Source organism: Chinchilla lanigera, unplaced genomic scaffold (genome assembly GCF_000276665.1).
Source record: "Chinchilla lanigera isolate Chin_1 unplaced genomic scaffold, ChiLan1.0 scaffold00045, whole genome shotgun sequence".
Lineage (NCBI taxonomy): Eukaryota > Metazoa > Chordata > Mammalia > Rodentia > Chinchillidae > Chinchilla > Chinchilla lanigera.
This window is the reverse complement of record NW_004955446.1, coordinates 4268462-4294279: the sequence shown is the minus strand read 5'-3', so window position 1 is coordinate 4294279 and position 25818 is coordinate 4268462. Positions and strand designations below refer to the sequence as shown.

At 39.5% G+C, this 25818-nt stretch overlaps 1 protein-coding gene across 1 annotated transcript; it reads left to right on the top strand.

Annotated features, from left to right (window-relative positions):
* The first annotated feature begins 5268 nt into the window (after positions 1-5268).
* On the top strand, positions 5269-25749 carry Fam159b (family with sequence similarity 159, member B). The gene is made up of 3 exons (XM_005392635.2): positions 5269-5556; positions 9560-9717; positions 25547-25749. Exons 1-3 carry the CDS (start codon positions 5366-5368, stop codon positions 25678-25680), a joined length of 483 nt encoding a protein of 160 aa, XP_005392692.1. The 5' UTR covers positions 5269-5365; the 3' UTR covers positions 25681-25749.
* Positions 25750-25818: the final 69 nt, after the last annotated feature.

The window sequence follows — 25818 nt, the reverse complement described above, 5'->3', positions numbered from 1 at the left end:
AACTTAGTCTCAGTCTCAGCAGTGCTTCTTCCATATTTACGCCAAATGCCAAGAAACAAATGACAGTTCCTACTTAAATCTGGGAGAAAAGTGAAGTGTGAGTTGCTCTTTTTGTCAATACCTGATTCATAGTAAATGCAAAATGAATGGGAATTATCTTATTAGTCTTGGAGGAGCATGGAACATTAAATAGTGACTATTAAAATAAGTTAATAATTTAATGAATGTACTACACTTGAAAGAAAAGCTCTCAGAGACTAGAAAATAACATACTACAAACCAAATTGTCTCCTCAATAGAGCAAGAGACTTTCTCCCTCTCCTCATATACTGAAAGTTCCAAGAAAAGTGGAGGAACACAAACCAGTCCCTGGTTTGTGTTGTGAAATAGTAGCCTGTACCAGGAGTTGATCCTTTTCTTGATCAGAAGAGCTGGAAGCACCCACTCTAAGCTTAAGTCACAAGTGTTTGATGGTATGACAAGGTTTCAACGGCACATTTGTACCATTATTGACCACAGCAACTACTTCCTGAAGAAGTGTTGTCTTCAAAGGCCCTGACTTGGTCTCCAGGCCCCAATTCTATACCAAATCAACAGCTGCAGTTTTCATGTGAGGGCACAAACTCCTTGAACATTTTGCCACAGTGATGCTTATAACAAAGGAGAAGGTAGATTGGCCCATGAGCCTTTACAGCTCAGTCCTGGACCAGACCATGTGTTAAGCATTTCAGGTCTTGGGTGAAATCTGACACTTCTTTCTACATCAGATCCTTAGGAGGACAGCAAATCTGGTTCTTTATATGCCATGGACCTGGCTGGGGGATTGGGAGGTAGGTACGTCATTATTACATATTAATTTTATTGCAAGATAGTAAGGGGGACAATTAAATATTTCTAATGAAAATGGGATGGCTTTATAAAAAGAGGGAATCAGGACATAGATGCACACAGTGAGGTGATGAGGATGACACATGCAGGCAGAAGGAGCGAGACATGGGGCAGACTCTTCCCTCCAGATTGCAGAAGAAATCAGCCCTCCTGACACATCGATCTCAGGCTGCCTCCTCCAGAACTGTGAGAAAATAAGTTTCTGCTGCTCAGACCACCTGTTCTGAGATATTTTATTACTGAAGCTCTAGGAAACTAATATACTAATTATATATAATGACTTTATTGTATCTGAAGAAATACATAAATATAATTGAAATAAAATATGCATTTCCATATGTAAATGCTCATGCATGACTATATCAAAAGCCATATTGTTTACACCAACACTGGCTCACATTCCTCAGTGCCACTAATGTACCCTGTTAAAACACCCAAAAGTGTTTTATTACCTAAGTGAGGAGCACTACTTTTGTTGAGAATCACTGAGATATGAGGTGAAAATAAAAAACGGAATTTATGGGCTTAAAGACACTTGGCTTTCTTTCTTTTTTTTTAGCTTTAACTCAGATATTTAATTTAAAATATGCTTTCAGTAGTTCAAAAAATACCTATTACTTGCTTGAACTGGCCTACATTGTGGTCCCAGCCCTTGTGTTCCTCTGGGAGGAGGAGTTCTGATGGGGTGAGTGGGACCATAATGTAGGCCAGTTCAAGCAAGCAATAGGAGTGAGTAGGACCTGTAGGTACCTCAGTCTTGGTAAGTGTGCCAGCTGTGGGCATGCCCTCCTACCTGTATCGGTGTGTTTGGGTGTGAGTGGGCCGAGGAGCTGCTGTGACTGCGGTGACATCCCCAGAGAATCTCCTGATCAACTCTATTGGTCATCCCTCTGCTGCTAGGCCTGAATGGTTGAGTGTGGACTGCTAGAGAGGTTCTGCCAGAAAGCCATGGCTTCTCACTAAAACTGACCCCTCTACAATCACCCCGCTCCTTTTGCCCCACTCTACCTGCCACTCAGCCCTGTTTCCACAGCATTCGTTCTCAGTCTTTTCCAGGCTTCTCAAGCACCCAAATTCACCTTGTCTCACACTCCATAGAAGACTTTTGTATTCTTCATTGTGACAACCAATAGTGTCCAAAAGCACTTTCCTCCTTTTTTGTTTTTGTTTTTTTTGTTTGTTTGTTTGTTTGTTTTCCGGCACCAGGAATCATAGTCACGACCTTGCACTTGCCAGGCAGGCATTGTGCTGCTGAGCTAAATCGCCAGCCCCACTTTCCTCCTTTTTAATCACCAAATTTCTCTTACTCTTGTACAACAGGAAGAAAAGTTCACTCACGTTACGTCTTAGTCAGTTCCACATCACTGAGACACAATACCCAACACCAACAGCTTAAAGGAGAAGTTCATTCTAGCTTGTTTCAGAAGTTTCATTCCTGGTATGGTCAGCAGCATGATGGAAGCGCCTGGGAGGAAGGCTGCTCATGTGATGGTGGTGAGGAAGTAGAGAGAGAAGGGAAGGAGATACAATCTACCAGGTCACCCCGCCAGGGATCCACTTTTTCCAACCAGGGCCCCCTTCTTTATATCACATTTAACTATAACATCCCTGTGATTCAATCACTTTTCAAAAGCCCCCCTTCTGAGGGTATAAGACTCTTGAGAACATCTGGATACAAACCACAACATGCTATTTCTTCCCCTTCCAAGGGAACCTGCCCATTGACTAAAAAGCTTCAGTTTTTCCCTCTCAACTGCCTCCTCCTTTACCTATGCTAGAAGATGTCCTGTCTGAGTTAGAACCCTTTGGTTGCAAGAACAGTCTTACATCACTAGCTAAGGGTATATGGTGGTAAATGCATCGTTGGATGGTTTTGACATTGGGCAAACTTCATATGGTGACCTACACAAACTAAGATGACTATTGTTTTCTTTTTTGGTACCAGGAATCAAACTCAGGACCTTGCACTTGCCAGGCAGGTGCTTGTGCCACTGAGTTATATTCCTGGCCCTAAGATGACTATTGTGTGGAACCACTCAGAATGCTTCAAAGCTCAGAGGCATGTAAGGACAACTAAGGATGTGACCCCACTTGTCTAGTGCAGACCCACAGGGGATACAGTTATGTAACCACAACTTAGCACAGATAAACACACATGTGCTGGTTACAGCAATATAAGAATGTAAATATAACAATCTGTATAAGAATTGTTTAATAAAGACGCAGGCAGCTACTGCTGTTGCTCTTTGCTCTTGTGCTCTGCTCTGCCCCATGCTGCCTGCTGTTGTTGCTGATGTGTTGCACAAATGTGTTCTTTAACCTTGGGACCTCACCTTTGAAAATCTCTCCCGACAGCAGGCCGACAACTATGATGCCAGTAGGTGATATCCTATGGGACTACCATTGTGTAGGAGGCCCATTATGGGCCAACATGTTCCTATGTGGTGTATGACTGTCATAGAAACAAACTTGAATACACTTTTACTAGCAAAGGGGATTTTACCCTTAGGTAACAGGTGTTTGAAGAAGCTAGTCCTCTGGAAAGACTTGAACAAGAATTGCAAAGCCATCAACATTCTTTCAGCCCTTCTGTTGTACTCTCCTCTTTTTCATTTTTCTCTTTTCTGTACCTTCTTGTGCCTTTGTGTCCACATGGTGGAATTCCAGTCACAAGACAGAGACCCCACCTGGCCTCACTTGTATCAGGTCCGATTCCTCAGCCAAGTCCATGGCATATCAGGGACCAGGTTTACTCTCCTCCCTGACACAACTAAATGAACAAAACAGAGGACATAATGGGTTGTGCACATGAATAGCTGGTAGTGTGGGCAGTGATCCCTGAGAGATAGGAAACAGGAGAAGTGAGCTTCACGATGAGAATTTCCAGGTGGCAGAGCAGGGAGGGAGAAGGAGATCGAGCTCAGTTGGCTCCGAGTTGAGAAGGGGGAGCTGTGAGTGTAGGAAAGCCATGGAGGCTACAGGAAGCAGGACATAGTACCAGAGGAGAGCTAAGTGGAAGGCTGGGGTTGGCGGAAGAGGACCATCTTTGGGGATCTGAAGTGCGTTCAGCTGAGTACTGATCATTGCATGCCTGGGAGAAAACTACTTGAGCCAGGAAAAGAACCCCCTGAGAGGAACAGAGAGAACAATCCTCAGAGTTCTTACAGGTCTGGGCATAGTTTGTGTTCTCACAAGTCAGAAAGGTAAGTTTTGAATTCACAAATATTGAGTACCCAGAAGGATGTTATCTCCGATGTAGGGGAAAACGACTTAGTTCTAAAGACTGCTTCAGGTCTGCCTAACAACACTTAAAAGCAAAGGGAAAGAATCGTACTGTTTCCAAATAACTGCATCCCACAGCAGAGCTCAAGAATATTAATAGAAATACAAAACTATCTAGCAACGATGGTAAAGTTCATGACATCTGGCATCTACCAAGCCCCTGGCCAAAGGAAGGACACAAAAGATAAACAGGAAGGAAGAATTCTGTCTTGAAAACTCTATGAATGTCCGTCTCCTGCCTTCCCATCAAAAGGTTATTAGTATTTTCTTTTTTACACGCCTAGGTATTGCTTGAAGTATTATAACAAGCATGTACTACTGCTGCTATTTTAAACGACTGAACAAACCAATAAGGAAAATGAGAATACCAAGCAAAAAAGGGGAAAGAGTAGTTTCTGTAGCACAAGACTGATTGAAGACCTTTTCCTCTTTCTGCCTCTCTTTCTAGAAAGTTCTCCCTTTTTTTCACCTCCATCTCTTGCCTTTCCTTCCATTTATATGTTGTTAAACTGAACTCAGAATCCAGCTGAAGAATATTTTCGAAACACCTATGACTAGTTTTGAGAAAACTTAGTTTCTTGTTCTTTATTTTAAAATCGTCAAATTGCAATGTCTCACGTATATTTGTCAAAGAAGGCAAACGCCCACCGCCCTCACGGGAGTGCAGCTGTCTTTCCCTCTGCCCACTCGCCCACTCTTGGAGTCTGTAGTTCGGGCGGGTTTGTCAGTCTTGCCCTGGCACTCCCCTGCCCGTCCCCTCCCTGGGAAAACGAAGTTGCAGCTTTGGTCCCTCTGCTTGGGCCGCAGCCGGGCCCTAAACGTCCAGTTGTCGGGCGAGACCTTCCTGGCGTGAAGTGGGGTGGCTATGGACCCAGGCTGCTGGAGCGGGGAGGGCAAGGGGAGTGGAGTCTGCAGAAGGCAAAGAAAAGTCCCGGCAGGGAGCGGGAGCAGAGCGCAGGGCCGGGCGCGCGGACGCTCAGCGCGGAGCGGAGCGAGAGTGAAGCCCCCGCCCGGGCACCGTGAGGACGCGGGGAGGAGAAGGCGGAGGGCGCGGCGGAGCGCCCGGGGGCCGGACCCCAGATCGCAGGACCCCAGATCGCAGGACCCCAGATCGCAGGAGAGCCGCGCTGGGCTGCGGGTCGCGAGGTCGAGGGCGCCTGGGGCACTCGCGTGGCCCCGCCGTCCGCCGGCCACCATGGGCGAGAGCAGCCGGCTGTGCTCCGGCTACTACAGCCTCAACCGCACCTTCGTGGAGTCCTTCCAGTGCCCCCGGCGCGGCGAGGGGGCCGCGCTCCGCTACTGCTGCGGCTTTGCGGACCTCAAGTACTGCTGCAGCGAGCCGGGCAGCTACTTCCCCTACAAGCACAGCTACATGTGGAGCCTCAGGTGGGCAGGGCGGGGCGCGCGGCGGGGCTGGCCCGGGGCTGGGCAGGCGAAGAGCAGGGTCCCCGGAGACCTGAGGTCGCCTGCTGCTCTGCCGCCTGCCCTGGTCAGGTCCCTCAGACGGGGCGCGGAGCCTCCGAGGGAGTGTGAGGGCCGGGTGGAGAAACCTCCCGGGTTCCGAACTCCGCCGGGAGCAGGCAGCCGCGGCAGGCGCTGGAGGAGCGCGGGCTCTGCTGCGCCCGGGCGCGCCGGGGCCTCCCCGGACCGGCCCGCTCGGATCCCGCTGCCTCGCGAGGAAGACTGCTCTCCACTCCCGTCGGGGGATCCCGGGCAGGGGACCCCGCTGGCAGACAGCGTGACCACGCTGAGAAGTTCGGGTGGAGCTTTATTATTATTATTATTATTATTATTACTATTATTATTACTATCATCACCATCATCATCATTATTATTATCGTCTTCATTGGGTGCATTTGAACAGAAAGGAGGCTCCGGTGGGACTTTTTAAAGCATCAAGCTATTTAGTCTCTTTGGGGGTGTGAACTATTTGGCTGTATTCTTCAAAATATTAAAAAGATGGAGAAGATGCGTGTGTGTGTGTGTGTGTGTGTGTGTGTGTGTGTGTGTGTGTTTTCGCGGCTGTGCGCATGACACCGGACTTTATAACTTACTCTTTTTAGAAAATCTGACACTGACTCCACCGCAACAAACAAAAAACACCCCACAAATATACAGCATTTAGTTGCTGCGATCACACACTGCATAACCTTCCAGGACACCTTCTTTCTCAACCCTTGAGTCCTTGACCATTGTTGAAAATCAGCAGAGACTCTCGAAGGTGGAGTTTTTCATATTTCTGTTTCCTATGATGGTAATTTTATTTATTCCAGCTAGTATTTATGCAGACACTTTTATTATTAAGTGATTTTCCTACCCTGCACTCTAAAAGATTGAACATTTTGAACTTGATTCTTTCGTTTGTTTGCCTGGAAAATGAATGAGGTCCCAAGATTGTAGGAAAAAAAAAAAAAAACTTCCGTTTTAAATTGTTTCTTAAACTTACTAGCTTGTTTCTGGACAAGAGTTAGAGATACACAGACAGAGACAGAGCCAGAGCCAGAGCCAGAGCCAGACAGAGACACAGACAGAGACAGAGATTCCGATAGTAAGAATTTCTCCCAGACTCCTGGCATGATCCAGAATTTGGCATACATCTGGAGTCTATACCACATGACTAAATCTTATTTCTTGAAGCAATATTTTTTTTTCTGCATTGCAAGCTTCAAAAAGAGTTTCAAAAGGTACTGCCACCTTCTATGAAGTTCACCTCATAAAGTTGTGCTGGAATAGTGAAGAAAAGAAACAGACAATGCCAGTTTATCCCCAGTAGATTATTTGGAGAAGAAATCTGTGTTACACTACTATATTATCTGGCCTTTTGGAAAATAACAGTAATCCGCCTTTTCGTCTTCGCGGGCATTAATAATGGCACAGCACCTCCAACAGAGACTGGCAATGCCTAAGTCAAACGCGGCTAGAAACTGTGCGTGAGAGTCTAGCTCCCTGAATAGCTCTGAAGTGACATGCAGCGGAGGATATAAAACATTTCTAAGATTTATGAGGCCACAAAGGAGTGAAGCGCCTGCAGTGGTCTTCATTTAGCACAGAGGAAATGGACAGTACCACTCAGTTCCTGGGAAACAGAAGAATGACTTTAACTGATGACCTCAGTTGGCAGTGCTAAACCTGGGTTTCTGGCAGTAACTGAGCTCTGAGAATACAACAGGGAGGTCAATTTATTAGTGCTTCTCTTCCTTCCTGTTCTTTTGTCTTCACTCCTAATTTAAAACAATTCAATTGCAAAAAGCAACCCAGAAGTTACCAGTCCTTGTCTTGAGCTCCTATAGTTGCTGGAGGAAGCGAAGTTGCTAAGTAGGAGAATTGCTGCAGTGATGTGCTGGCAGTTTGGGGCCTTCTTTTGGGACTGGAAAAGCAACTGCCATCTGGTGCCCTAAGAAAGGATAATTTTCCCTTTTCTGTCTGGGCCCCTCCCATCTTGTCTCCTCTTATAAATCCCTCATGTCTTTGAATTTCCTTTGATAGTTTTCTCCAGCACCTAGGAAAATAATGCCCATTAGACAGAGTTGTTCATAAGTGAAGACTCAGTATTTATTGAAATGTACATTTTAGGAGACTCATAGAGCTCCATTTATACCCAGATTTAATGACTAGATTTTGCATATAAAAAGTAGTATTTCTGTAATAAATGGAGCTGTAATAGCTGAAATAGCATTGTCCAGATTATGAAGAATGTTCTTTCATGACAGAAAGCAGAAATGGAATGCTTTTTATCTTTACTTCGAACTGCATTAAGGTAGATTTTTAATTAGTGTGCTAAAGTTCACAATATACTTGTTGAATTTAATTAAATTAACAATTTTACATTTTAATTGTCTAAGTGACTTTTTATTTTACTTTAAAGATGTTTTGATAACTGAGTTCTCATTTCAGGAATCTGTCCAGATGTCTAATCTCCTAGCTGTCTTTGGTACTAAATAATAATAAATGGATCACATTTCTAAGTGTTTGTATATAGAGAAGTGATTCTACGAAAGTCGTCTTTGGCACAAACAAGCATAAAAGCAGAGTCTCCAGACAGAAAGTCAATCCCTGTAGAGGAAAGTAAGGGCAACCCCCAAGTTTATATGTGTCACTCTGCACTGATTCTGCCATAAAGTACTCAGTCTTGTGTTTAGGGATGGGGCCAGCATTAACAATCCAAGCATAAGAGCTCTGGGACCCCTATGTATGCTGTAGCTCAAGAGACAGTCTCTTATCTGCAGGAATGCTTTATCTCCTCAAACAAGGACAAGTGGGATAAGTGTAGCCTTCGTTTTCAATGCCGTTCTTCCTCCCAAAGCTACAATACTCCTATCACCCCTGGCCAGATTCTCTTTTTCCTCCCTTTTGCTTGTCTGGCCCCTAATCCCCAGGAGAGAACAGAAGCCTAAAGCCAAAGCAGGAAGGTAATGAAGTAAAAAATTATTAGTTTTTGAGGATGTGTGTTCCAACTTACTAGAGGTAAATCATTTACCATCAATTGTCATTTACTTTCATGTACTGAGTATTTTCTACAACTTAAGTATGTAAACAATCTTAATGAGTCTGCACAACACTGGAAAAATCAAAATATATTCTTGAGTAGCTTAAAGTCTAATTAAAAATATTTATACATATATACATATAGTTCAAGAAATGGCATGTTGCATAGTAGGTCTCCAAGATGATGTTCTTAAAATCAAAGATGATGTTTGTTTTCAAGTTCCTTTTCCCATTTAATGGTGCTAATTAAAGGAGTTGTTGCAAATTTAGTGCAAAGCAAATGCAATCAGATATGCACCTTAATTTTAGAGAAAAGTATCAGGTTTTCTTCCTTAATGCTAGAGGTCTTTGGTGTAATACCCTCATGGAAAGTAAAATCTTAGATTGAATCTGAACTTCATTTTCTAAACATTGTTTTCCTTTAGTTCAAACCTTTTGTAATAGTTGTAATTTTGTGCATCAATAAATGGCATCTCACATACATGTCTCCAGAAATTTTGTATTTATGATAAACATGTGTTGTACAATTTTCACAAAAGCAAATACTTTTCCATTTGCTTTTTTTGTTGTTGAACTTGATCTTTCCTTCAAAAATATAATGGCAAATATATTTGATTGAGGTAGTTTTGAACTATCTGGAGAATCTTGTGATTTTTTTTGCCTATATGATGAATTTGCATGGTCTTCCTTGTTAATATTAACATATAAATCTCAAAGAATCTCAAAACACTTTGAAAAAAGAAAATAAGAGTTTGATGGTAGAGAAAAAGGTGAGCTACAGATTTCAATCATCTACTGCTTATGCTAAAATGTAACTTGGTTGTGAATGATTGAGAACAAGAACTGATGTTTTTAACCCTTCTCCTTTGTATGCAAACCAATTCATGTTTTTTCTGTTCCTCAGCATTGGTGCTCTGATTGGGCTGGGAGTTGCTGCCCTTGTTTTACTCGCCTTTGTCATCAGCGTCTGTGTCCTCTGCTATTTATTTCTGTACACAAAGCCTCAGAGATTAGACACTGGCCTTAAACTTCAGCACCTCGAGCCTTCTTCCTCTCAAGAAGGTAATCAGTATCCATTATTTATAATCAGCTGTCTATAATTTATCCAAAATAACAGCCTGTACCTGGGCAACTATTAACAATGAATACTCTCTAAAAATGCAATTTGCTTTATGTGTCTTTGTAAAAATTGACACTGAATCAGGTCTTAATGATCAAAAACCTTGGGAAAAAAATAGCAGCCAGATGTTAATGTTCTCCTGAAAAATCAATTGTTGGTCCAGTGAGTCCACTTTAATATATTTAGGTCTCTTTCATTTACTAAGGTTTATCCTCTTGAAATTTTTAAGTTTTGGTTTTGGATGAGTCCAAGAAGTTTAAATAAATGTGAGAACAAAATACCTGATGACTGATTCTTGGTGTTGCTTTGCTGTAAATTGATTTGCCCATGATCAGTTAAGAATTTACCTGTATGCCTACTGTGTGCAGGATTTGGAAAGGGCACATAAAATAATTCAAATACATGCAAAAATTTTAAGAAATGGAACACAGTCTTCATCTCTATTATTGAATAGATTGCAAAGCAGTTAATATATAGGGGTGTATATGTGCATGTAGTATGACTATAAAGTGGAAAGAATTTTTATGTATTGTATTGTAGAACTAGGTCTTATTATTACCTTGGTTATTAAGTACTATACAAATGATAGTTGTTATTTCTCACTCAGAAGGAATTATGAAAAATTTTTGAAAATAGATTTCTATTTAATATATTAAAAAGCATTGATCATTATTTTATGTGTATGTTTAGAGCATATCATATACTATATAAATTTAGAATCTATAAAGAGTGATACACAAGTGCTTAATTGTATCCATTTTAAAAGGAAAAGAAAATATTTTTAATAACATTGAAAAAAATCTCTTCCTGTGTGTTAGCTGAATGCTGAACCTTGTCATGCTTCTGGGATACTCACACCGAAACCTAACAAATACATCACCACTGTGTGATTAGTCTACTTTTTGGTACATGAAACCTCTCTCAGAATGTCCTATGCCACAGATCCCTCTGAAATTTTTTTCCCAAACAACTGAAGCTTGCATGGCTAACTCAATAGGGTATTAGTTGAATTCAGTCCAAATGATTTAGATCCAGCTTGTTCAGTGCTAAAACAAAGTGATACATTAGTGATTACCAAATAATCTTGCCCTAAAATCATTTTGTTGTCTCTATTGCTTAGGTAACTTCAAGTTGTAGATCTTAAATTTCACTGTATCTAAAAATCACTTATGGACCTGATTAAAAACACAAATTCCAAGTCTGCCTTTTTAAGCAAGTAGCTGCTCTTCCTGCTTTAGCCTTTGCTTGTGTGATGTGTACTCACAACAAAGCAGCCAGAGTGAGACTGTTAAAAACCTGAGTTGGGTCACTCTTTTGCTCAAAACCCCAATCATTCCCCATTTCTCTCAGTAGATAAAATTCTTTACTGTGACTACAAGGACTTTTGTAGTCAGCTTTGTAAGCCTTTATTTTACTTACTTCCTTTTGCCAAGCCAACTGGCCCTGTGCTATTCCTTGAAACTCAACCAGGGCCTTTGCATCTGCTATCACCATTGTTTAGGAGGCTCCTTCCTCAGATATCTGCATAATTTGTATCTTTAAGTCTACTCAAATTCCCCTTCCCAGGAGTAGGAGTCCTCTGGACATCTCACCTGCCTTTTTAACTTCCTTTCAACACCTCATAGCCATTTCCTGCTTTATCTTACTCTGAATCATTTACCATTGATATTATGTTTTACTTACTTAGCCTCTAACTTTCTCTACCCAACCAAAAACTAAATTCCAGGAAAGTAGGAAGTTTTGTCTTATGTGTTTGTTGCTATAACCCCTGGGCCTACAACCCTTAACAATTATTTCTTGAATAAATTGAATGGACTAGCCCTGCATTTCTATTGTAGATAATCGAAGGAACATAATTTGAGAAACACAGAGTATTGCCACCATTGTGGCCATCAGACGTTCACTGAGTGTGTCTTCTATACAACACACTGTGCTAAATCAAAATTGGTTACTCTTCCTGATTTAGCTCAAGGACTGCTCTAAAGTTTAATTTCACATTGATTCTGAGAACCTAGCAACAAAATTACTTGGCTTGTTGATTCAAATCTTACAGTCTTAACTGCTGTTTAGTGAAGGTCTGTTAATGCACTTCCTATAAAGTTAGAGAAGGCTGAATTCTTGCAATGAACCACTCTGACCCTCTCAAACATATTATATGTATCAAGCCAGCAAATGGATTCAATGCACCTTTCCTGAATATGTGCTATTGGCAAGGCAGGTTTTCTATAATCAGTGCCTTCTTGTTGCCAAATAAGGTGATTTTGGCCCCTTGGGTTGATTTTAAGTAAATCAAACATCATGGAAAGCCCAAAACAAAATATGTGACAAATGTCACTGGAATAGGAACAGAAAACGGTTTTGTATTTGAAGAAGCCCTTTGCAATGATGATTAAACATTGCCATACCCTCACTTAAATATGTGTGTTTCACACTACTGTTTCTTCCACCAAGCAAAAGAAACCAATATTTAGTTATTTAGAAATCAAATCTGGTATGTTATTGCATTTAAGGCATGACTTAAAGATTAGTAACATAAAATGTTTGCATAGTAAATCAAGAAAGTAAACAGTGGGATATTTACAAGGAGGTAAATTGTGGGGTATTTTTGATGTTGTTGTTTTGGGTTATACATGTTTCAAATGCCAACCTTTTCAAGAATACCATGGCTCAAAGATTGTCCTGGTTTAGGACATTCAGTTCCTGAGCAAAAGATGGCTGTGTGAAAGGCATCAGTCCTGAGGGTAGGGGCGGGGGTCATTTCACAGGCTGAGAAGAATGAATGGCTAATAGACAGAGGGATGGGTGTCATAGATCCGTGCTTCTCAAACATTTCCAGCTGTGAATCTTTAAGAGCATATCAGAAACAAACATATCAGAAATGAATTCATGTCTCAGAATTTTAAGGGATAGAGTAAAAAGGCCTGCCTCATGAACTGAAATCATTTGTAATTTGCCACTTTGTTTTTAAATTTTATGTGACTGGGCGATTAGACTGCACAATAATGGCTTGCTTTACTCTGATAATGACATTTTCTACCTCCCATGTCAAAAAGTGCTGCTCCAGAAAGAATGAAGCATATTTATCCCATGGCTTTGAATATCCGTTGATAACCTGACATTGTGGAGCTCATGGGAAATGAGCAGACAGAGGTTCTTCAACCAGGGTTTTTGTTAAAAATTAGAGGAGCAAATATTAAGGGCAGTTTATCACAAATAAAATAAGACAGTTATATAGGGATAATAACGTTTTTGTACTCCTTTGTAAAGGTAGACAATATGAGTGTAAATAGCAGTAAGGCACAGTTGTATAGATGAAAACATGTATATGGAACGCTGAGAAAATAAATCAGAAGACCACATAATCACTTACTCTGTCTGTGAGCAAAATGGGACTTGGACTAGCTTAGAATGGTCTGCTACATTTCCTTTTTTTTTTTTAAGAAGATACCCTTTCTTCCCCATGAAGAGAACTTTTCTTTGTTTTTGTTCTGTACTGAGAATCAAACTCTGGACCTTGCCCTTGCCAGGCAGGCACTGTGCTGCTGAGCTTCCTCCCCAGCAAGAGAACTTTTCTTTCAGTTCATGTTTATTGTAGGAAAATTAGAAAATATAGAGAGACAAATAATCACTCATAATCCCATCGTGTGAAAACCACAGATATTAAAATTGTGGTGAATATCTTTTGTGGATTTTGTCTATGCCTCTATAAATACATGTATATAACAAAAGGGGATAAAGCTTTTTCTTCATTACACAATATTGGCATCTTTTTAAAAACCAATAAATGAATGCCTTTGTCATTTTAAATCCTTTTCATTATTTTGATGGAGTATCATGATTCTAAAATTTTGATATGAGTTCCTGCTTTCAAAAATGTTTAAGAAATGTATAGCCATTATATTCCTTTTCCCAGGTTGTTGTTAATTTTTTTCCCCACTCATCCCATGAAATTTTCTATGAGTATTTTCTGAACTACCTGCCCTTTAGCTCTTAATATGTCAGTATTTCCTAAAAACAAAGATTTTTATCTTATATAATCACTGTACATTTATCAAAGTCAGGAAATATAACATTATTACAGTAATATCATCTTATTTAGAGTTTACATTCAAATTTTGCCAATCTCTTTCTTATTAGTATGTAGAAAAATATAATTAATTTCTTTTCTTATTTCCTTTGATTCTCAGCCTTTCTTTGTCTTTATCTTGGTATTTTTGAAAAGTAAAAGCCAGTTGTTTTGTTCACTCAGTTTAGTGTCTCATGTTTTCTCATGATTGAGGGGGATTATACATTTTGACAGGTACATCACAAAACTTACAATTCCAGGACATTATAGAAAGCACACAATACTGTAGTCATTTGTTCCCTTATTAGTAATATTAAGTTGAATTGCTTAGTTGAAATTGTAGTTGTTGTATTAATCCATTGTAAAATTGCTATTTTTATTGCAATTACTAAGTAATTTGTGGAGAGGTACTTTGAGACCAAGAAAATATTCTGTTCCTCCAACTTTCATCGAGTCATTGATGATTCTTGATAACTACTATTATGTTATTGGTAATTTTTCTAACTTTGTTATTCCTTTATATTTGCTTTATGGAGATAGCTCACAGACAAGAATAAACAGTAACAGAATATTTTAGAATACAAATCTGTGAGTCCATACTGATATTAATAGATAAATGAATAGTTAATGCTATGGTTCAAATACATGTTACTCCAAAATTCCTATGTTGAAACAACATCAGAGAACAATATTGAGACCCTTGGGAGGTGATGATGATTGTTATTTCATGGCATAGGAGAGCTTTCTTCACTCCCATTATCTGTCATAGTCTATTGTACAGCTATAACAAAATGTTTATGCTCTCATTCATTTTGTGGTGTACTAGGGATTGAACCCAGGGCCTTTGCACTGAGCTCCATCCCTAAGTCCTTTTTCAAAATTTATAAATTCTGAGACAGGGTCTCACTAAGTCCCTAAGTTAGGCTGGGCTCAAACTTGCAGTCCTTCTATGTCAGCCTCCCAGAATACTGGGATTATAGGCATGCACACTCCACCTGGCTACAAAATACTTTAGATAATTTTAAAGAACAGAAATTAATTTGTACAATTCTGGAGGCTGGGAAGTCTAAGATAAAAGTCCCGACAGATTCAATACATGGCGAGGGCTCTTGTCTGCTTCCAAGATGGTGCCTTACTGCTCTGTCTGCACATGGTGGGAGGCGGGAATGGAAACAAGGAGTTAGCGAGTTCCGAGGAGCCTTTTGGTAAGGGAACAGATTCCTCCATGTAGGCGGAACTCTCACATTCATCACCTTTCAAGGGCCTCTCCCATTAATACTGTTTCTTTGGCATTTCAACATGACTTTTGAAGGGACACATGCATTCAAACCATAGCATTACCATTTCCTTATTAATATCAGTATGGACTTATAAATCCTTTATTCTAAAATATTCTATTACTGTTTATTCGCATCCATGAGTTATCTCAAATTTGGACTGTGGGAGCTCTTTTAAATTGGATCTTGAGACCTTTTGAAATTTGCCCATCATTTGGCATCTTCTTTGCTGATTGTCACAAAATGATACAGGCCATGTTGTACTTTCCCTGTTTCAGTCCAGGGATCTACCATTTCTCCAAGAGGCATGATTCATTTTAATTAGGGAATGGTGTTTAGAAATCAAAGTCTGATTATATCATATTTTATCATATGACTGACTTGGAACTAACTTCCTTTTTTTCTCATTATGCATACATTGAACACTTATTTACTTAGCATAATATCTAGGACAAATTCCTTGAAGGGTGGGCACATACGGGTTAGTAAAATATATATCTTTTAAAATAATATTCAGTGTCACAGAGGAAATAGAGAAAGAAGAATGAAATAGCATTTTTTCTGGATAGCAGTTGGCATAAAATGTGAGTTAGGGGCCTGGCTTTATTTTTATTTTCTGCATAATGAGTTAGTCACCATATATTTATTGGTTGACTAATCTTTCTCTTGCCAATTTAAATTGTCACTTGTCATAAACTAAATTCTTTAACATACCATGGTTTGTTTTTAAACTTTTAATTCTGTTAAATCAACCAGTTTATTCTTAATCTAGTAATATATTTTAAAAGTTATCATTACTAGTTTATTTTAATATCTGACGAACCAAGACTCCATCTCCTCCCTTCTACTATTATGCTTTTAAAAACGAGTTTCTAGCTATGTTTGTAATGCTCAAGTTTCCAAATAAACTTTTGAATCACATTGTCAAAATTTGAAATGTCAAGTGATATTGTGACGGGCTTGGTACTACATTTGTAAATAAATTCAGAAGATACATTTAAAAATGAACTCAACAGTATTCCAGGAAAAGAGAGGGAGAAGGGGAAAGGAAGAGAAGGAAGAGGGGGAGAGATGGGAGGAGAGAGAGAAGCAGGAGGGAGAGCAGGAAGGGAAGGAGGGAGGGAAGGAAGAAAGAAACAAAACAAAAGCAAGACCTCTGCCCAAAACCTGTTTTTTTGGAAACAGCGTCTCACTGTGTAGTTCAGGCTGGTTTTGAATTCAGTATGTAGCCCATGCTGGCCTCCAACTCGTGGCAGTCCTCCTGCTTCGGCCTCCTGAGTGACAGAACTCTTAGTTGAGCTGCCAAATTATTTAGTAGTACCACTGTTTCAGGTATGCCTCTGAAGAACGTGCAGAGGTGTTAGTAGAAAATGGAGTAACGGGCTCAGCGCCGTAACACTCCCTATTGCCTCCTAAAGCGACCTCGCAATTTAAAATAAATTTGGAATTCCTATGACTGTTTCCATTCCTAGAAAGTAGAAAATCAAACCGCTCGGCAGAACTCCTGCTGTATTTAGCACTTGTGAGTGCTGAGTGCACCCCACAGGATGCAGGGTCAGATACTCCTTTCTCAGGATGGAACCAGTAAGTAAAATAGAAGCCAACCTTTGTTGTGAAATATTCATTTAAAATGCTGGCTAAATTTCTTGTAAGTTGTGTTAATATCAGAGATGGAAAGAACTTATGGATGGAGAGAGATGAAGAAAGTGACCAATTCTGAAAAAAGGTAGAATAGGAGAAAATTTCTCAGTAGAACTTCCTCCAGTCACTGATGGGTGGGGAAAGCAAAGGTGCTCGTCAAAGATTCTGGCTTTGCTAGTTTTCAGGCTTGTATTTATATGAGAAACGTGTATGTATTTGAGGGAAAAGACAGCTCACTGGAACAGGAAGAGGTCAATAAATACTCCCATAGGTCGCTAGGAAAATTTTGCTCGTTTTGCCACCCAGTCCCATGCATCATATTAAAATCAAAGGGGAAATGTCCTCTTTTCTGTGTGTGTGGGAAAGACCAGATTTATTTCACTTACAGACAGGCAGGTTGAGGTCAGAGTGATAGCAGCTATCTGGAGGGGAGGCTAAGTATATACAGCGTTTAGGGTTAGGGTTATAGTCTCAAAGAATCCGCATGAAACATTTGAAGTCAAAGCTGCAGGGACAATCAGTGCAAGTGTGTAGAACTGGCATCAGGAAGAATCAGTTTGGAACCTAAATTCCTTCATGGCCTTTAATCTTCATTTGCTTAGGGCTGCCTGTTGTCAGTAGTGGGCCACCCAGATCTCTCTCAAGTCATTAGGTTAAGCCTGACAGTCCCATCTTTTTTGTTATTATATATAGAGGTGGGGAAAGAGGGTGGAGCCTCTCAGGGCTACTTTAGGTGAGATAAATGGAGTGTCAAGGGCAGCCTACTTGGGAGAAACATCTTGAGGAACAGAGCCATATTGAAGAGAAATCAGAGCCACAATTTGTCTTTCGGTAACCACTTGTACATGATCTTGTAAAAACTGAGAGAAAAATTTGAGGAAATGTGGCCCCCAAAGAAGGAGAAGGGTGATAGTGATATAGAGGAATGAAGAGCCCAACCTGCTGGTGTCCACAATGCTGAGTTTGTGTTCTCTAACACTGAGGTATGAATTTTAGAAACAAAGGAGGTTAAGGATTTATCAAGAGAAAGCAAGCTTCTGTCTCAGTGGGACAGAAGGGGACCCAGAAAGTCCACCAGACAGGGGAACCACCAACCCCACTTCTCAAGGGTGTTTTATTGAGCAAAGACACAAGGTGAGGTGGGCTTAAGGTGGGACAGAACTATCATCAATCAATATGATTACAAGTATAGTCATTTAGGTAACATGGATGCAATGGCAAATCATAGGATGGATGTGAGTTAGAACAAAACTATGATCAACCAATAAGTATACCACAAGTATAGTCACTAAGGTAATATTAATCAAATGGGGATCAAATGGGAAAACAAGTCATGTAGCAAGTGCACATGGGCAGACAAGGACTTTCCTGGAAGTGGTAGGTTAAAGAGGTTTGGTGCTCTGCCCCAAGGTGATTGATGCCTACTTAGAATGTCAGTCACTGCTGTTCATCCTAGGGGAAGAATATGAGTGAGTAGCTCTTTTCCTTGAAGCTTGGCCTTCTGTGAATACGCCTCCAGCTACAGTTGTCTTCTGCATTGACCTCTTGAGGGCCCAGCCCTGTCTGACTGCCTACAACATTCCTACCTATCTTAGCTATCTATGATATCTTACCCGCCTCCCCCCACCGAAGAAGTACCCCTCACTGCCATGAGGGGGCAAAGATGGAAGACCGATCAGGCTACTTCCAGCTGAAGAGGGCCATAGTTGTGATCGGCAGTCAGAAATACTCCACCAAGCGTGTATCTAAAGGCCCTCAATAGGCACTGGGTGTTCTTGTCTTGGGTGAACGCACAGCTTTAAGTCTGGAGGAGACATGGCCACAGAAGCAATTAATATACATGGGCCAAATAATAAAATTAATGGGATAATTATGAATATAGTCAACAGTTTTCCGCCAGGAAGAGCCAGTAATAGCTTTCCATACAGAGGATAAGGAGAAGATCCAGGGAACTTCAGAATCTGACATGTCATTAACCGGTCATCTAATATCTTGAATAGCTATTGAGATATTAGCAGAAGGATCAGGAATGTGCACACAACATTCAGCTTTTATAATTGCACAAGTACCACCTTGTACTGCTGTTAGAATGTCTAATACCTTCTGATTTTGGAGGATGGCTTGCCTCATGAATTTTACTTCATTCAGGAGAAAGCGAGCAGCTCTGGTATTGTTTAAGACATGCTGCATATAGTTAGTTGAGGCCTTGATATGTTGCATGACATCTTTTAACCCTAGGGAAAGGATAAAGATAGAGGCCAAGTGATCATACCAGTGAAACACATTTGTAGACCACTGATGCTGTAGGCAGGGCAAGTTTGCAAGTTTGTTAGTACTTTTGACACTTCTGCCTTATAACAATGCAAATCCCAGCATGCATCTTCTTATCCATCCATGAGGTAGCCAGGGACATAAATTGGTTCCACAGGACTAATGAGTGCCATAAGAAGCTTCCCATCTAATTCTGGGGTGATTAAACCAGTTTGTTGCAAACCAACCTGTAAAGTTATTGTGTGTATACATTGTTTGGGGGTGTCCATCCCAAGTATTTAGTAGAGTTAGAGCAATGATAATAGGAATGATTTTTCTGTTCCCAACATAAGGGGGCCTTTCTACTAAGATGTCCTTAATGGGGGTTAACCATAGATAATCCTCCCATATCTGAAAATAACCATCTTGATATGTATGGGTGTTGGCCCACAGGATAGGACCCTTACTTTTATTTAATAAAGGTCCTACTAGAGCTTTTAAAGGGGCTTCAGTGGCATTATTAGAAAAATTTGTATTATGTCCAGGATCATTAAGAGTATAGTTTATAGGCCCTTCAGCTACCATATAATGGTGGGCTAAACTATGAACCATTGAACTCTTTCATAACTCATCAATATAGTCTTGTAGTTTATTCCATTAATCTCCTTGGAGTGGGGATACCCATCAAGGAAGTCCAGATGTACTGGACAAAGGGAGCAGGCCACATATCAAGCAAGATGTTTGTTGTAACAATTCTGCATATTCTTATGTCCACCTTAGAAAGGAATTGCATTCTCCCTTAAGTGGTAAATTGATTAGTAAAAGGGCTAAGAGTAAGATCTTAGATTATTTATCTGAAGGTTTGGGGTTTATTTTCTTGAACAAGGATCTTAAGTCTTCTGTGAGTTCACGGGAGTATTCTGATTATGGTTGCTCACAGTCAGCAACAAGTCTCTGGTTCCCAGAACTTGAGTCAGGTGCAGTATATTCAGGCGTCCTGGTCTGCTACCTCGATAGCTGATGGAGTTGACAGGATCATGGTGTATGGTCCTTCCCAAGTTGGTCCGAGGGATGGAGATGATGAGGGAAGAGACTTTATCAGTATTAAGTCTCCTGGATGGAATATGGGATTTACCTTTTCTTTAAGCTAAGCTTCCATCAGCTGTTGAAGAGTCTGTTGGAATTTAGCCAGTGAAGTGACATCCTTTAGTAAGGCATCTCTACTGAAGAGAAAATCACTAGTGAGAAAAGTACATCCATAAAGCATTTCAAATGGATTGAGGCCTAGAATTTGAGGTGTATTCCTTATTTTGATTGAGATAAAGGTAGTAAGTGAGGCCACTGTAGGTGGGTCTCTGGAGTCATTTTACGAAGATGTCTCTTTAGGGTCTCATTTATTTTTTTACCTTTCCTGATGATTGTGGCCACCATGCACATTGTAGGTGATAGAGACTACCCAGTACCTGAGAGACACCCTGTGTAACCACTGCTTTAAAGGAAGGTCCATAATCACTGTAAGTGCTTAAATCCAAATCTGGGGATGATATCTGAGACTAAAACTTTTACCACCTCTTGTGCCTTTTCTATTCTACAAGGAAAGGTTTCAACCCAGGTTGTGAAGATACCTACCCAGAATGTCCTCTTAAAATTAAAAACAAAACAAAACAAAACACTTTCAGAGTGCAGATTTGAGACTGTTTGCAAGAGTGGCCCAGCTAGATTAGTAGTTGAAAGCTTCTGTAGGACTTCATAATGGTAACACAGAAGCCAGAGGATATGCCAGACAATGGCAGAAAATCCATTACATTTCTGGCAGATAGTATGGAGACAAAAGCTTTCAGAAGCCCCCAACATTCTCTGATGTTTTAAAATGGCATTCCAAATTTATCCTTCTTTATAGCTGAGTAGTATTCCATTATTTATAGATACCACCTTTTTTATCCATTCATCTGTTGATGGGTATACAGGCTGCTTCCTGAATTTAGCTATTATGAATTCTGCTGCTATAAACATTGGTATGCATGTGCTGTTGTAAGATAATGTCTTTAGCTCTAAAAACTATGTCATCTATACATAATGGAATACTACTTAGCTATAAAGAAAGATAAATTTGAGACATTTGTAGGAAAATAGATACACCTGGAAAATATAAAGTGAAATAAATCAGACACACAGCTTAAATATCATAAAGTGTCTTTCCCTTGAGTAAGCAAAGTAGAAATAAAGAGCAAAACAAAGGAGTGATAGAAGGAAACAGGCAGATAGATCTTTTGCAAATGGGAAGGGGTTCAGGGGACCAAGGATGAAGACAAGAGCAGAAGGGAAGGGGAAGAGGAAGTAAAGACATTAAAGATGTGTCAGGTGCTTGTACCAAATAGCCACAATGAATGTAAACATGAACTGCTGTAAACATAAAATAAAAAAATAGTAACAAAAATAATGAAAATGGGAGCAGAGGATATAGAGACAGAGGGAGGAAGATGGGTGGGGAGGTGAAGAGAAATAAAAAAGAATCAGGCTATGTGTGTATGTATCTATTCCCTAAGAGACATGTAAGCTTTGTGTACAGCAAGCACACACTAATTTTAAAAATATAAAATAGTAGTTTGAGCCTGAGTAACTTATGAGACTCTGTCTCACAATAAGGAATAAAAAATTAAAAATTGAACTGGTGATGTAGTTCAGTGCAAAAGCACTGAATTTGATTGTTAGTACCTACTTACTTAATAAAATCAATCAATTAATCAATCAGTCAGTCAATCAGACATCAAGAACAGAGTTCTGATATTTATAGAGTAAACACATCTGTAAAGAATGGCTCTGAAAGTGAATACAAAGTTCAACTGTTACTAGGAAAAGTATGTCGACCTACTTATGATGAGGACAGTTAGAAAGATGGTTTGATAAATTAGATTGACATTTTGGCAAAAGCCAAAACTTTGATTTAAATGCCAGTCTGGGAGACATAGGATTAATGGGAGCTTGAGATCTACATAGAGTGACTGAGCCAGAAACAAAAATAGGAAGTGAGAAGCAAGCTGAAGGGAGGGGAACTGATGTCAATCAAGGAAAAAACTGTCATGGTGGGCCTTGGTGATTTGCAGTCAGCTAAAATATCAAATAAGAAAAACTCTTAAGCCGAGTGTGGTAGTGCACACCTGTAATCCCAGCACTTAGGAGGCAGTGGCAGGACGATTGCTGCAAGTTTGAGGCCAGCCTGGATGACAAAGTAAGTTCAAGGCCAGCCTGAACTGCATAGTGTGACCCTGTCTCAAAAAAGTGAAAAACAAGAAAGAAAAAAAGAAAAATTCTTTGTGTGTAACAAATCCCTTGGGAGTTCATGGTATTACATAATTTTTATTTAAAATTGAATCCATGTGGAAGCTTGAGAAAGACAGGCAACTGCTTTTATTCCTACTTTGTTGGTTAAAGAATTAGTTCCATTTTATTAAATGAAAACTAGGAAAAACAAGAGGTTGTTGAGATGCTCCTTTCTTTTAAAATTATGTTAAAGAGCTATTCCTACACTCTGGTATCACCATAGCTCCCCTCCCTGACTTTGTTTTTTTATGTATCCAGTAACTCTAAGTTACTAGATGGAAAGCCATTGAAAGTGTTTTTGGATTAAGATCATCTGAGGGGAGGGGGTGAACACAAGAAGTGATCTGCTTAAAATAGACCTTTTCTTGTTCCCATAGCAAAGTGCTTTTATTAGGCAATTTTTTGGGTTAAGAAGCCAATCCAAGTCATTAACTTTATATCTTACACTGATTAGAAGTCTGAGTGAAAGAATGAATCAAAGACTGGGGAATGAGTCTGTACTAGTCCTGGAAGTAAAATCCCTAATTCTGGGATGTATTTTGAAAGCCTTCACACCTCAGAGGGCTATAGACAATTTAAATTGCTTCAGTTGTTGCCAGAGAAATACATAATGGAAACTAGAGCGGTCACAATAGAGGCAACTTAGAGCCTCAAAGTAGCTGTTAGAAATTTCAATAGAATATTCAAAATTTAGATTTTACATAAATGCTAGTATAAGATGCAAATGTTACCCAGAAAACATAGAAGTAATTTACATGTTATATCTTTGACCTTTTCTCTTTGCCTAGTATGATCCTGAAGTGTAAAAGCAGTGCTAATTGAAAAATAACCAATAAACATCTTAATTTGGTTTTTAAATATTATGAGGAATAGTTTTAAGGGTCCCTATATGCCATTTATTCCATTATTGAGTTTAGCAGTTAAATTTGAATGTAGTATATTTTTTCAACCCTATCTTTTGCAAAAAAACTGTAAAATTTATTCAGTCCCCAATACTTCCATGCTAACTTTCGCTACTACATTTATCTTGAACAACTTTGCTTGCTGATTTGGCAAAAGGCTATTTTTTGAGCTGGAAAATGTGCCTACAACAAATTAGCTTTTAAAAATCTAGAGCTTATTATGTTAGAAATGAACCACTTGTTCTAAACATTTTCCCCAGTTGGCTTTCAATTCTGTTGTTTGCCACCCACAATTTTAAAGTTCTTAGTACACTGAACTTTAAATCTTATATAGCATTTTAATTAATTAGTTTCACTCAACAAGTATTTATTGAATATTTTTGTGTGAGGTATTTTTCTAGACTCATTAATGTCTAGAAATGAATGAACAAAACAGTCAAAATCTCTTGGCGTGTTACTTACATTTTGGTGAAAAGAGAGATGTAATAAGTGATCGGCATGATAAATAGGCAAATTATAATAGGGAAATAAGTATCATGGAAAAAACAGAGGGCAGAAAATGTAAGTGATAAAGAATACATAGGTTTCAATTTTAAAGTGTTTAGGTTAGGTCCAATTCAAAGGTAACTTTTGAGAAAGGACTTGGAGACAAGAGAGTTATTATGTAAATTGTCTGGGAGAAGAACATGCCAGACATTGAACAGTCAGTCTGAAATACGCTGGTGGCTGCAACATGCCTGAAATGTTTAATCAGAAGTTAGAGAGAACCAGAGAGAAATAGAAAAAGATGAAGTCAGGCAGGTTAGTGGTATGTGTGTGAGATCATGCAGGCCAAGACTTGGGTGAAATGGAGGGCTCTGAGCAGAGATAAGATGTGGCTGAGTTTTTAAAGGATTTCTCGGTTTTAGTTGAAAAGAAGGTAGTGGTAATAGTGAAGATGGTGAGAAGTGGTTCTGGATGAATTTGAAAGGTGTAGTCAACAGGACTGCTCATGAATTGGATAAGAGTGTTAAGAGAAAAGAAGTCAAGGATGACTATAGTTTTTGGTCTGAGCAACTGGAGACATTGAGTTACTAGTAATAAGACAAGTGGAGCAAGGTTCTTCTGGGAACGACCCAACTTTGTTTTGAATGAAGTTGGAGATGTCTACTAAATATCCAAATGGAGATGTGAACTAGAAGTTGACTTTGGCATTTAGAAGAGCTCTGGGCTAGAGTATGTATCTGGGAGTCATCAGCCATTGAAGTGGTACTAAAACCATGGGGGTGCACACCTATATCAGATATGCATGAAGCTGAGACAGGAGGATGGCAAGTGCAACTTAGCAAGACACTGTCTCAAAATAAAAAACAAGAAGGGCCAGGGGAGTAGCTCAGTGGTAGAGTGCTTATACGTGCAAGGCCCTGAGTTTGATTGCCAATACTGAAAAAAACACAACAGTAAAATGTGAGACTGAGATTAATTAGGGAGTAAGATAATGACAGGAACCAAGGGCTGAGTCCCAAGGCACTACTAAAGAGAGATCTGGGAAAAGAAAACAAACTGGCAAGAGAGACTGAGAAGGAGGAATGGGGAGGTAGGTAGGAGGGGTCAAAGAAGGGTGGCACCTGGAAGCCCAAGGAAGGAATGGAGCTAAATGCTGCTGTTAGGTCAGATATGATGGTGAACTGGACAGAGAAGTCATTAGTGATGTCTCTGAGTTTTTTCCACTGCTTTTTGCATATTTACATTTAAAAAATATATCTAAAATTTTATATATTGGTAAAATGATGCACTATTTCCACAATTAGTCTACTTTCCTGAAACTGTTCATCGAATGACAATTGCTTTCTTTGTTACAAGTTTGTTAGCCAAGCTTTTGATCATTTGCACTCATGTTTACATGCAGTATGTGAACAGGATTGTAGCACAAATGTGTCCTTTTAAAAAATTAGCTCTAAATTGGTTGTGATGGCAAAGACTAAAGATTGTTGCAAATTATTATGATTGGTTTTAATGCAGTTTATTCAGTTTCCAAATGGGATGATTTATATATTTTATTGAAGAGATCCAGAAATTGTTATCTCCTTATCAAATATCTGGTTTCCTCACAGAACCATGAAGATAGGTAAGTATGGAAATGAGTTTTACTGTATACCTGTGTCTAAATATTTCCCTTATCGAGTTATATAAATGACTCAATTATAACTCATCTACCTAGCATTTACAGGACATCATACTTTCAATACTGTTAGGAAAACCGACTTAAGTACACATTTTAACAAGTCAAATTTCAAAGCATAATTTCAAACAATTTTATTTTTTGTATTTGCAGGCAACTTAAATAGGAAAGCCAGAGCCCTCAATTCAAATGCAGCATCAAATTCAACAAATGAAACATCGTATGAAGCTGATGATATAACTCAAGAAAAAGGAATGGGTACAGCACAAATCAATATTGTTTACTAGTGAAAAATTGTTTTAAAAGCTCATTGGAGAGATGAAGCAACAAAAATAAAGAGTGCATTTCAAACTGTAGCTTGTACTTTTGTATTTCAAATATTTCCCACTTACAAAAAAAGAAACAGCTGCATTTTTGACTGGCTA

Bases quoted from the DNA above. Each gene is read 5' to 3' on its own strand.
- Fam159b (XM_005392635.2), top strand. From the start codon at position 5,366: ATGGGCGAGAGCAGCCGGCTGTGCTCCGGCTACTACAGCCTCAACCGC. The intron at 5,557-9,559 runs GTGGGCAGGGCG...TCTGTTCCTCAG, and splicing joins AGCTACATGTGGAGCCTCAG to CATTGGTGCTCTGATTGGGC. The intron at 9,718-25,546 runs GTAATCAGTATC...TTGTATTTGCAG, and splicing joins GCCTTCTTCCTCTCAAGAAG to GCAACTTAAATAGGAAAGCC.